Source organism: Equus quagga, chromosome 8, assembly GCF_021613505.1.
Source record: "Equus quagga isolate Etosha38 chromosome 8, UCLA_HA_Equagga_1.0, whole genome shotgun sequence".
NCBI lineage: Eukaryota > Metazoa > Chordata > Mammalia > Perissodactyla > Equidae > Equus > Equus quagga.
This window is the reverse complement of record NC_060274.1, coordinates 16,683,862-16,696,550: the sequence shown is the minus strand read 5'-3', so window position 1 is coordinate 16,696,550 and position 12,689 is coordinate 16,683,862. Positions and strand designations below refer to the sequence as shown.

Sequence of the window (12,689 nt, the reverse complement as noted above, 5' to 3'; positions counted from 1 at the left end):
GGGCTCTGGTGATCCACCAGAGTCAAGGGTCCAGACTCTTTCTTGTTGCATGATCTGTAGCTTGGTTTTCACCTCACATTCCAAGATGGCTACCTGAGCTTGAGCCATCTCATCTATATTCCAGTCAGCAGGAAGGAGAGAAAGGAAGAGGGAAAAGGGCTTACACCAGATGTGTTTTAGGAAGGTCTCTCACAATGCTCCCTTTATCAGGCCTTTAATGAGAACCTAGTCAGATTGCTATATCTACCTGCAGGGAAAATTGAGGGAAACAGAGTTTTAATCCTGCAAGGTCGAGTGTCCAGCCCCAAACCTGAGTTGTTTTACCAAAAAGAGGGAAAGTCAGAGAATGAGTGGATGAGCAGCATCTGTACTGGTGCTTTACTTTTTTCCAGAGCTGCTTATTTTAGGTCCATGGCAGAGAGTGGGAGGGGGCTAGAAGCCAAACATCTTAGAAAAAAAGTTCGGGGAAACAATGGATCCAGTATTCCTTCCTTGCATGGGAGGAATTGTCGAGTTGTTGAGGCTGGATCTTCAAGTGGCCTGGAGGCTGAAGGAAGGAGGCTGCTTCTTAGCCCTGAGGAGTGTATTTGATTGGGCCACTGGGGGCTGGGGTTGTTCTGCCCACAGAGGATCCAGTCCCACAACCCACAGCTTCCTCAGGGCTTCTGAAGCAGGGCAAGGACTCCTTTGGCCTTAGAGAGCTTGAGTCAGACTTGTTCTGAGGATCCACCTTCCCCTGGGGTAAAATGGCCCCTAAAGGAGTCAGTGAACCTTATGAGAACCAGGTTATCATAATCATTAATATCAACAGTTAAGAACAAGATATACATCACAGAATATTAACTAATGCTGGTCTATTGCTTCCAATTTTCCTGAGCTCTTTCTAATTTGGTCTTCACAGTGTTTCTGTGTAGACACCATCTCCTCTTGCTGGCCTCTGTGATTATGGAAGGGAAGTCGTGTGGAATGGGGCCAGGCTCCTGTTCTTCTCTGCAGAGGAGGGGAAGGGTGACCCATGGAGGACAGCACATCTCCATGCCTGCTCTACACCCAGGCCTTCCAGTGCAGCCTGCTTGCTGGTTCCCACACTGAGGTGCATTTTTGTACTAGGCAGGAATCGCTGAGAGCCATTTTGTAGGCAGACTCCCACCATTCCTTTACTTGGATTATCCTTGTGTTCACAGGACTGGTCCTGTGGGCAGAGGGGCACAGGACACAACAGGGTCAGGAGTCAGAATGCAGATGGATTGCCTCAAAGAGGAGTCTTTGGGAGTGGAGTTGGATTGAGGAAGATATGATGAAATATTTTTTCCATGTTTCCTGATGCAGGAGGATAACATAGAGGATCAATAAAGAGTATCTTAAAAAGTCCTTCTAAGAGCTGGCAATCACCAGGGCCCCTTGGTGCCCTCCAGGTAAGAGGCAGCTCGCTGTGGTCCAGGAGAGAAAGAACAGGTTGAAACAATGGCTGTCAGTCATTAAGGATATTGTTGACTTGAGTTGTGCTCTCTGTTCTTATCACCATCTTCAGGTCTTCAGAAGAGAAACCAGAGTTTGTCTGGGGGCCTGAGAAGACTCTAGGTCAGATCCCCTTGGGGCTAGCCTCTCTCCAGTCTCTGCCCAACTCAGACCCTCCCCACCTTCAGAGTTAGAGAATACCACAATTCAATGCTCTCATGGTTATAGAGCTTCTCCTAGTGGCAACCACTGTATTTGGCCCTGATGGTACAAAGTGAATGAAGGATGTACTTTGCAAAAATTAAAGAAACTAATACATCTATTGAGGGAGACAGACAAATGTATGCTTTGTTGGACCACACTGATCAGAGCCTTGAAAACACCCAAGAAGGCATGATTGATTCTCTCCAGGAGGGTGGTGAAGCCTTCATGGGAGATGAATCTTGGGGGAAATAAAATTTAGCCAGGTGGGAAGAAGGGGAAAGTGATTTCTGAGGAAAGAGATGAACACAAACCACAGAGCTTAGGAGTGTTGACAACCATGGATGAGATCAGGATTATTGGACCTTGAATTATTGAGGAAGAAGATCTTTCAGCGAGGAAAGGTGTCAGAAGAATAGCTGGGAAATATCTGTGGAATCATAGATGCTTTAGAGAGAAAATCCACCAAGTCATCCAGCCCATAATCTATCCATCCATCCCTCCATCATCCATCTATCCACCCATCCATTCTGCATTTCTTACCAGATTCTCTCTCTTTCTGTGTCACTCTCTCTCACACATACACAAACACGCACAACAAAGAGGGTATTTGTTAGTTTTGGGGCCCAGAGCAAGAGAATGCTCTGCACTTGGGCATATGATTCAGGTGATCCAGTGATGCTTGATGTATCAGTGGTAGAGGGATGCTATTTGTTTTTGTTGATTTTTTTTAATGATTGGCACCTGAGCTAACACCTGTTGCTAATCTTTTTTTTCTTTTTTATTCTTCTCCCCAAAGTCCCCCAGTAATAGTTGTGTATTCTAGTTGTAGGTCCTTCTAGTAGTGGCATGTGGGACGCTGCCTCAGCATGGCCTGATGAACAGTGCCATTATTTGCGCCCAGGATGCAAACTGGCGAAATCCTGGGCCACTGAGGCGGAGCACGTGAACCCAACCACTCAGCCACAGGGCTGGCCCCCGTTGACTTTTTTTTCATTTTTCTCATTAGGACAATTTCACATTAGGTTTTATTTAGATGGAAATTTGCTTCTGCCTTCCTCCTATCCTCCCAGTCACTTGCCTACTTAACCTAGCCTGTGAATTGGTGTTACCAGGCCCTTCCTGGTTTCCTCCTCCCAGGGACTCAACCCAGGCTCCTGTCCCCAGCCCTATGCATGGGAGTCTCTTCCCACACACAGATCACCTGGACCCACCAAGTCTGAGTCCTGCCCACCTCCACCTCTCATGTGTCCCTTGTCGTCCATCCATCCAGAGCAGGCCTCTGCGGGATGAAGCCTGTAGTGATTCAGTCAGGAATGTTCTATGCTCCTTTGTACCTGTTAACTCACAGAATTTGCTGCTATCCCATGACCTTGTCCTCAAGCAGAGACAGGCCCTGTGCCCTGGTACAGGCCTCTTCCACTTTCTACAGCCTTAAGACACTGGGGATTTACTGACAATTGGTGCTATTCCTGCTCAATTGATGACTGTGTGGGTAGGAGGCCTTTGTCTATTTTTCTCAATAATGGGAGGGAAGGGCTCCATGGATGGGGACAGGGTGGGATTCATGGGCTCGCCCCAGTCCTTACAATAGGCTAAGACCTCCCCAACAGCCAGGGGCCACTGGGCTCCTCACCTCCTTCTCATAAAGAGAAGAATGTGATTAGTGTTCCCCCACTGCAGCTGGCCGGAGTGGTCATAGTGATGAACTGAGCAGGGATGGGGCTGCATCCGTGGAGTCAGGGATGGTTTGGCCAATCTGCTTGTCCAGGGAAGTGAGCCCCAAACTTCAGAAGACCCCTTCCGCTCTGGCTCCCCAAGGGAATTCAATTTATCAGAGAGGAATGAGCAATAGCATGTATTAGCCCTTGTGTAATAAAAGAGATAAAGAGACACGTTCTATTCCCAATGACCACATGAGGTGTGGAGTGCACAAATATACAAGTGTGATAGTCTCACTGGACTCGGGTGTTAGGACACACAGAATGAGATAATTAAGTGAGCCTGAGGAGGGTCAGGAAGACATCATGGGATATGATATTTCTGTTCATCTTTAAGACAGGACTTGCTCTTGGTTTTGGGAAAGGAAATACCTGACAGAGGAATAAGCCAGAGCAGACAGCCTGGAGGCACGATGGTGAGGACCAGTGAGTAGGTCAGCGTGGTTGTAGCACAGACTAGTGGAGAAGAGGAGATGTCAGGAAGTGAGATGGGACAGGGAGGATGTGTGGGAAATCCCTCCGGCAATCAGGAGTTCCAGGCGGAAAATATACCAGGAACGCACAACACACACGCATCCCATAGACGGTTGATCTAATCTCAGAAGGATTGCCAAATTCTTATCTCTGACTATGTTACCTGCCAGGTCCTGCATTCAAGTGAGGGTCAGGATCTGTAACAGTGAATTTGCACACTCCACATTCCTGGCCTTAGCACCCTCTGTCTCTAGAAAAGCCTGGGCTGACCATGCTAATGAGGTCAAGGAGGGAGAAGCTGAGGAAGGCCACAGCACAGAAGGGTGAGAAGGGAACACGGGGGGAGGACCCGCCTGTAGAAAGGAGCCAGATCTGAGGTGGAGACTGGGAGGCGTACAGTTTTATCTTCTCCATGGTATTTATTTAGGTATCTTCTTATATCAAATTCTGAAAACAACTTCTGTCTTAAATCCATTTTTAATAACTTAAAACATGTTTTGAAATAAGAAGAAACTTACAGAAAGTTGGGGCTGCAGTTACAGAAAACTCTCCTCCGGAACCATTTCAGAGCAAGCTGTCACTCTGATGTCCCATCACTGCCAAGTATGTTAGTGCATGTTTCTTACACTAGGGCATCTCCTAGATTGCCAGAATACAGTCATCAAAACAGAATTCATGTTGAGACATTCCAGCCATTTAACCCTTAGATGCCATTCAATTTTCACCAACTTTGTCCTTTCTAGCTCAGGGGTCTGATGGCTTTAGGGATTTTCAGTGTCCTCCTCATGCTGAAGATGTGGGTCAAGTGTGTTTCCTTTGCCCCTTTTGTTGGTCTGTATGATTTTTACAGGAAAGTGGGGAGATTTGTATTGAGGTGGCCACTTTGATTGCATGTCAATCAGAAGTCCTCATTAACACACTTGAAAGATTTAAACTTTTTCATCCAGCCTTTTGGTTGTTTGACTTTTGGCATGTGTTCAGATGATCAAGTCTGATGTAAAGAGAACAGAAATCTTTCATCAACATTTTTAATATATGCTCCTTTTCTCTGGAAATTTAGGTTGTTGCTACATTTTTGCTATGACAACACCACTGCAATAAAGAACCATATAGGTACAGGCTCTTGGGTACATATTTGTAAGACTGGAACGAACACTCAGACTGCTGTGAAGGAGGATGAACATATCTTCCACCTCACTAGATATTGTAAAATCATACAGTATTTTAAGGTTGAGTCATAAAAACAACGCAAGAGAATTCCTGGTGTTCCATTTCCTGTCCACTGGTGAGTGTTGATATATTTAGAAATATTTGTCACTCTCATGGGCATATGAGGGTATCTTCTTCTCCTTCTAATTACAGTATTCTTTTTGTTATTTTTTTAAGATTGGCACCTGAGCTAACATCTGTTGCCAATCTTTTTTTTTTTCTCTTTCTTCTCCCCAAAATCCCCCAGTACATAGTTGTATATTCTAGTTGTGGGCCCTTCTAGTTGTGGCATGTGGGATGCTGCCTCAGCATGGCCTGACAAGTGGTGCCATGTCCGCGCCCAGGATCCAAACCAGTGAAACCCCAGGCAGCCAAAGCAGAGTGCAGGAACTTAACCACTCAGCCACGGGGCTGGTCCCCTAATAATAGTATTGTTGATTATTTGTGAGATTTTCAATCTTTTCATGGGCTTATTTGCCATGTATTAACTCCTTATATCATTTTCCCCGTATCTTTGAAGAATCAGACTTGTTCCAGTTTATTTCTAGGAGCTCTTTACATATTCTGGATACTCATCCTTTGTCCATGGAGGAATAAAATACCATTTAGAAGTAGAGATGTTTCTGCTGTGAAGACTGACTTCTCACTGAAGGAGGCAAGTCAGGGTGGAGGGATCACAGGACAGTCACTGCTGGGGTGGAGGATCTGGGCTGAAATCAGAAAGATTCTCCTTGTTTAAGTCCCAGAATATTTGCTTGCATCAGGGTGTCAGGATTACGTTTGAGACTGACAGATGTCCTGCTTGATAGATAATTTACAAGTGGTCCTTCAGTTCTCTGTTTCCATAAGTAATTTAGCAGAATCACTGGTTTTACTTACTCCATGATATGGACAAAGAGTGAATGCCACTACACCTCTATTGGGTTATAAAATGAAATTCTGAAATAATTTTTTAAAAAGCAAGATGTTCACTTAAATATCCATGACAGGGCAATAAATTACTGAAGGAAACAATCATAAATATAATCTCATTCTGTTTAAAAGACATGAGGTTGTTTCTCAGGACACAGAAAGAATCCCGGAAGTTCTGCAGTCTCACACGATATTTTTCTGGCAATATCATGTACAAGAACAGGGTCAGGATGTAGAGATGCAGCTGATTTTGCACAACCAGAGAGAAGGTGAAAAATGGTCTCTGGGTTGAGATTCTTGTTCGAGCAGTTCGGAGGCTCAGTGCAGAAATCCCAACACTTAGCACCAAGAAAAATGGCCCGATGTTTAGATAAAGTGTCAAGCAGATTATCAGCCAAGTGCATAAAGGGAAGGCAATGCTGCATCTCCCTGGTCATCAGGACTCCTGGGGCCTCTGCCTTTGCTGTAGGGACTGAAACTCCTGGTGGTGGAGAGAGGAAGAGCAGGTGATGGCAAGGCCGCCAACCAGAAGGGAGAGTGGAGGAACGAAGGCAGACACCCAGGGGTTTCTAGGTAGCAACTCCAGCCTCTAAAAGGGAAACAGGAGTTTGTCCCAGTGACTGAGGAAATCCTGGGTTGGTTCTCCTGGGGCCACCCCTCCCCAGTCACCCCCCATGTCAGAATCCCACCCTCACTGAGAGTCATGGAGTTCCCTACCCACGTACCCCCACCCCTGGGTCCTGCAGCCTGGGCCAACCGCCTCCCTCCTTTCCCACATGACAGTGTCACCCCCGGGCCCTGCTACAGCACTTTGGGGCTCAGGACTGAAGTGAGTAAGGATTCAGTCTGTTCCTGTTACTTGGATCCTGATCCTCCCTCCAGTGGGAAGGCCTAGGGGACCCCGTGGCAGCCCCTGTGCAGAGAGGGGCCTGGATCCTGGTTCCTCCAGCACTGGGAGGGCTGCAGGCAAAGATCCTCTTTCTCCTCCTCTCTAACCTCTCCTCACCCTGCCAGCAGCTGATAGGCCCTGCGTGTGAGGGTGTCTGCCCCACCCCAGCCTTTCCTGGCTACCCTGAGCTGTGAGTGTTCAACTTCAACAGCAGCTCAGCCCCACCTGTCTCCTGAGTCACCTCTGCTCCAGGCAGCAGCCACTCTGAGCCTCAGGATCTGGGGTCTACAGCATGAGGTTGGCTTCCAGGTGACTGCACCAAGGCTGGGCCAGGATTCCCAGGTGTCCATGGCGAACTGACCTCCTTCCAATCTCATCCTGACAGTCTCTACTGTTCGCCTTATGCCTTACCTGCCATCACCTAGCCCCCTTTCTGTGGGAACGCAGTCTTAAACTCCAGCTCTTTTAGTTGGATCTGCAAGGCCTCCCCACCCCTGCTCCTGGGATTAGGCCCAGGCCCCTCTCCTCTGTGCATCTGGATGGAGTCCCTTCCCTGTGACACATCCTGGGAGCTGCCCTGCTGCTCTCACCTAACTGCGTGTTGCCCATGCCTTGTGTTCCTGCTGCCTCCCTCCCCAACGTGAGCCCCTCCAAAGGGAGGATCTGGTGTGAGTTAGGCCTGATTTTGCCAAATCTCTTTGGCATCAACAGGCCACCAACCTTGATGTGAACTCCTGTACTTTCCCACTGGCCTCTGACAGTGAGGAGTTAATCAGAACTCAATGTTGAACTTGCCTGAGTAATCGCTATCAAGTAATATGAGGTCTTTGTCCTGGTTAACTCTATATGTCAACTTGACTGGGCTAAAGGATGTCCTGATAGCTGGTAGAACATTCTTTCTGGTTTGTCTGTGAGACTGTTTCCTGAAGAGATTAGTATTTGAATCAGTAGACTGAGTAAAGAAGATGGCCCTCACCAATGAGGGTGGGCATCATCCAATCCATGAGGGCCTGAATAGCACAAACAGGCAGAGGAAGGGCGAATTTGCTCTCAGTTTGAGCTGGGATGTCCTTCTCCTGGCTGGGGACAAGGTCATCGTGCTGCTGGGTTTTGGGCCTTTGGACCTAGACTGTGGCTTATGCCATTGTTTTCCTGGTTGTCAGGCCTCTAGGTAATAATAATTCTCAATTATTATCTATCTCAATTCCTATCTCTGCATCATCTCCTAATGATTCTGTTCCTCAGGAGAACCCTGGCTATTACAGTCTTCTTCACTTGGTCTCATTTCCAGGATGAGAAGGTTCAGGCTATTTGCCAAGGGAGTGGGAAGTCACTTTTCTCCATTCTCATACCAGGCTATCTGCCCCTTGCTTCCCACTCAATCTGCTCTTGGTACCTGTTACTCTGAAGGACTCAGCCTAAGAGGCCAAGGAGAATAGAGCAGGTGAGGGTCACCAGGAAGATCCAGGCGGTGGGCATGATGGCTGTGGCCCTGGATTGGGCTGTAGCTGGGACCGTGGTTGGTGATGCTGAAATGGAAAAGGAAGAGTGACAGCTTTTGTCCAGACCTCAAATCTCCTCTGAGAAGACTTCTCCTCAGCCCCTGCTGCCCCAGACACCTATAATGCAGACATTTTCTACCCTTATGCTGTGGCAGCCGCTGTGACAAGTCCTGAGGTAGGAAGGGGGAGAGGAGCTGGGCCCTGTGCCTAAGAGACTTATGCAGCTAATGGGGAAAGCAAGGGTGACAATGTGACCAGTCCTTCCTGCTGTGACCGAAGGGGAGGTGACACATGAGGATGGTGGTAGAGAAGTCCTCTCAGTTTAAATTTACGGTGGTATTGAAGGATTTCCAGAAAGAGGCCAGGTGAGATGAGAAAGAAAAGTGAGGCTAAGAAGAGGGAACAGTAAGAAGAAAAGATCTGGAAACAGAATGATGCCCTCATGTTTGGGGTCAGCCAGAAATCCACGGTGAGTGGACGAGAGGCATGTGCAGTGAGGAAGAGATGCCAGGAGTGAGAAGGGAAAGGAAGGATGGTAGAACCAACCCATGGCCACTATTCTCCTAAGAAGAACTCACCATGGATGGATCACCCTTTCACATACACACACACGCACGATGGGGTAGGTCGATCTCATTTAAAAAGAGGTACCACTTCCTCCTTCTCTCCGTTACCTGTTGTCTCCAGCATTTTCTCCCAGTGCTTCAAAAATTGCTCACGCCACTTGCTACAGTCTCCATTTGAGATCTTTATGAGCAACTTGGTTATATATCTATCATTGGCCAATGTTCCTTGCAATAGTTCGCCTCCAGGTTGAACCACTGTCCACTTTCTGTTCTCTGAGTCAAAGAGGAGGGATATCTGTCCATTGAAGCCAAACTCCCAGGATCCGCTGGTGTGTCCATTGGCTTTACACTGGCACAGCATCCTGCCCTGCAGGGGGAGAGGGTCTGTCCCCCATGGAAAGAGGTCAGCGTCTGGTCTTGAGAAATTCTTTCCCCCTAACCCTCCCCAGCATCCACTCTCTGGGCCCCTTTGTATCTCCTGGTCCTGCTCTGTGTTCTATGTCTGCTCTGGCTGCTGAGTCTCCTGTGTGGGACCAACTTCCAATTTTGACACAAACACCATAGCTCCCTAACCCTACGGAAACTGTTCTACTTCTGCCCTGAGCCTTCCAGACTCACCGCTGGTTGTGGCAATCTCTGGTTTGATGTCAAGCAGTGTCTTTCTGAGCTCTTCCACCAGGTCTGTCAGAGCTTCTGACTGTTTCTTCCAGGCCTCTGTATTGTTCACCTTCAACCCCAGAGGACCGATGGGTTGGAACTTCTTGATGCCACAGTCATAGGACAGAAACTTGTTCCCACTGACCTCGCCTTGAACCTCACACCAGGGTTGTCCAAATCTGGGCTTAGGAATGACAGTGATGGTATAGGAAAGAGCATGATTCTCTGTGAAGGAAAAACACAGGTGAGCTTTGGACTTGGGTGAAAAGAGTTCCTAGGCATTGCCCCCATCTCTGTGACAGCCAAGGGCTGGGATGGCAGAGTAAGGACTGCCCCTGCCAGGCCCCTCAGCCTCACAAGTTAAAGGCCAGTGCTCCTCCCTTGCTTGAGGTGGAGGAGGAAGTCTCTGCCTGGGAAGATACCACATATCCAGAGACATCCTCTCTGCATACCAGGCTGATACCCAGCATCAGTCAGCCCATAACCTTTCCAGGGACGTGACTGGCATCCACAGAGGAAAAGCCTAGCTACCAGAGGATTGTCAGAACCTAGCCCAATCCAACCTCTCATGTCCTGTGGGGACATGAGAGAGATTATAGGAGGCTGCTCCTGAGGAAACCGGATCACCTTGGGGGTGGGGAGAGGATAGAACCCAACGTTGGAGAAGAGAGTTTGCAATTATGGGTCATAGGATTTAGCAAGGCGCTGGGAGATGGTGCTTGTCTGCTACTAGGATGGCTTGGAAGTTTCAAAAAAGGGATTGCCCACATCATTGCATGACATAGAAAACCCCGAATTTCTGAGGCAGGGGGTAGAGGAAGGGCTCAAATGTCTCAGAGAAGTGCACATGTCAGGGTGGATACAATATGAAAAGACAGAAAAGTGTCCAGTCAGCTGTGCTCCGTGGGAAAGCCTGAAGAACTCTGTTTCCCAAGCCTGTGAGGAAAGCATGGATGAGAAGGGCAACAGAATGCTCAAAAAGCTCAGTAATTACTTTTCCTGAAGGTCAGGAATGGCGGTAGGAGATGGCGTTCCCCCACTAGCCTTCTAGAGGTAATAAGGATGGAAAACGTTGAATTAATAGATGCTAGGTGGAGGTGCTCTATGTCAGGAGCAAAGTGGGTGCAATGATCAACATGATTAGGAAGAGCAGAACCCCAGCCAAGACCTCAACCACAGAGAGCTGTGACTACGGCTAATAGAACGAGGCGATCCTACAGGCAAAATGGATGGGCTGGCAAGCAGTTCACTCACTAGTGGATTTACATATTTAAAGCAAACAAAGACAAAACACAAGGGTGGATGATCAGGAGGCTGAAAGCAGCCATCGAACAAAAAGTCTGGATCCTTTGCCCCGTTTCTGGAACTAAACCACTTCTCAGAACCCATTACTAGAAGGAGAGGCCAGATTCCAATGAGGAGGGATCTAACAACAGGCCAGGAAGTGCAGAAGCCTTTCTGGCCTCCCCCAAAGAGCCATATGGCTGTTTACTCGGGTAAGTGTGCACTGGGAAGCAGAAGTGACCCACACACCCAAATTGGACCTCGTGTGTGAATTAACACCATCGTGGGGATCAGAACCATCATCATGGGCCCCTGTTATTGAAGTGGTGCACAGGGGGGCCAGAAACGAATAGATACTTGTCCCAGGTCCTGTCACAGTGGTGTCATTGGCCTACAGATCCACGCAGTGGTCATTTCACATTCCCCAGATTTGTAACAGGAATGAAAAATCAATATATTTTTTGAGTTACTTGTGGGGTGAGGGCTACATAGTAGGGAGTTCAAGTACAGTCTTCTCACACTGTCTTCCCTTTGCTCTAAATAGAATGTTAGAACAGGATCTTATCCTGGATTAGAACCCACCTCAAAACCTTAAAGGATGCAGGGCCGTGATCCCCATCCTCTGTCCATTTCTGAACAGCTTGGTCTGAAGACTCTTTGTAAATGGCTCTATACTAAATATTTCAGACTTTGCAGACCATAGGTCTGTTGCAACTACTCAACTCATGGCATTCCTGATTGAAGGATCATGACACAGGCCCATAGGGCCAGAAGCACAGCCATGCTACTGGCAGAGGGAAATTCCCGCCATTGGAAAGTGGCTCCTGGGTGGTCCTGAGGCCTGGCAGAGATGAGCCCTCTGGCCCTGAGATATCAGAATTGCCCATCAGGAGTGTCACTACATCAGACAGGCCCTGTGGGCATAACATAGAAGCGATTCTTCTGGCATTGGCATGAGCAGGGCCACAGGGAACAAATAACGTGCACAAGTAGGTGGCCCAGATCCTGACACCAGAAGTGTTGCATCCCACCTGTGGCTTCATGGAGTGTCCCTTATCATCCCTTTAGACAGAGGAATCCACTCTACAGAAAGGAAGGGAGCAGTGCCCACACCTGTAGGACCCACATGCTGTCACATTCACTCCACCCAGAGCCACAGGCAGGACAGGGCGCCTTTCTGGCTCCTCAGCACACAGCTGAGGCTTCTTGGAGATGATTCCCTAGGGGACGGGGCACCCATATCAGGAACCCCGCATATACCCTAAATCTGGGGCCAGCAAAACAAAGGCCATGTCTGGGCCCCCATCCTTTGCATATTGTCTCTGGCTGCTTTTGCACTTGAGGTGATTAGGGTCACCATGAGTGGGAAGGTGTTGGAGGCCCTGGGGTGCATGGGACCGGCTGAGGTGGGCGGTGAAAGGATATGAGTTGGGGTGGAGGAGTAGGCACTCCTGAGGGACAGTGGCCGAGGCTTCACATGGGGTGAGCCACGGCCAAGCGCGCTGGGAAGTGCCCGGTGGAAGAGAGGGGACAGGATGGAGGCTGTGTGGGGAGAGCTGTGCGAGCACCGGAGGGCAGGCAGCGTCTGGGGTTTGCCTCCCTGCGGGAACGCCCCATCCAGGCCACGCCCCGGGGCGCCAAGTCTGGTCTCCGGCTTTCCGAGGGCCAGGCGGCCGGGCTGGGCCCGAGCGGCTTCAGCCGCCTTTCCCCCCCGCCCTCCCCCGCTCTCGCTCCTCCCATTCTCCCTTCTCCCGCATTTCTACGTCAGTTTCTTCTCCAGCTTCAGCTTCTCTTTTTAAATCTTGGCACCTCCCCC

General features: G+C 48.8%; 1 protein-coding gene across 1 annotated transcript in view; it reads right to left on the bottom strand.

Annotated features, from left to right (window-relative positions):
• Nucleotides 1-5,398: 5,398 nt before the first annotated feature.
• The window catches only part of LOC124244129 (UL16-binding protein 2-like), a 7,907-nt gene continuing 616 nt past the window's right edge, over nucleotides 5,399-12,689 (bottom strand). The window contains exons 2-5 of the mRNA XM_046670501.1: nucleotides 9,551-9,814; nucleotides 9,041-9,316; nucleotides 8,261-8,393; nucleotides 5,399-6,564 (exon numbers count right to left, since the gene is read on the bottom strand). Of these exons, the coding sequence (XP_046526457.1) occupies nucleotides 8,278-8,393; nucleotides 9,041-9,316; nucleotides 9,551-9,814 (656 nt within the window). The 3' untranslated portion in view covers nucleotides 5,399-6,564; nucleotides 8,261-8,277. The remainder of the gene's footprint in view (nucleotides 6,565-8,260; nucleotides 8,394-9,040; nucleotides 9,317-9,550; nucleotides 9,815-12,689) is intronic.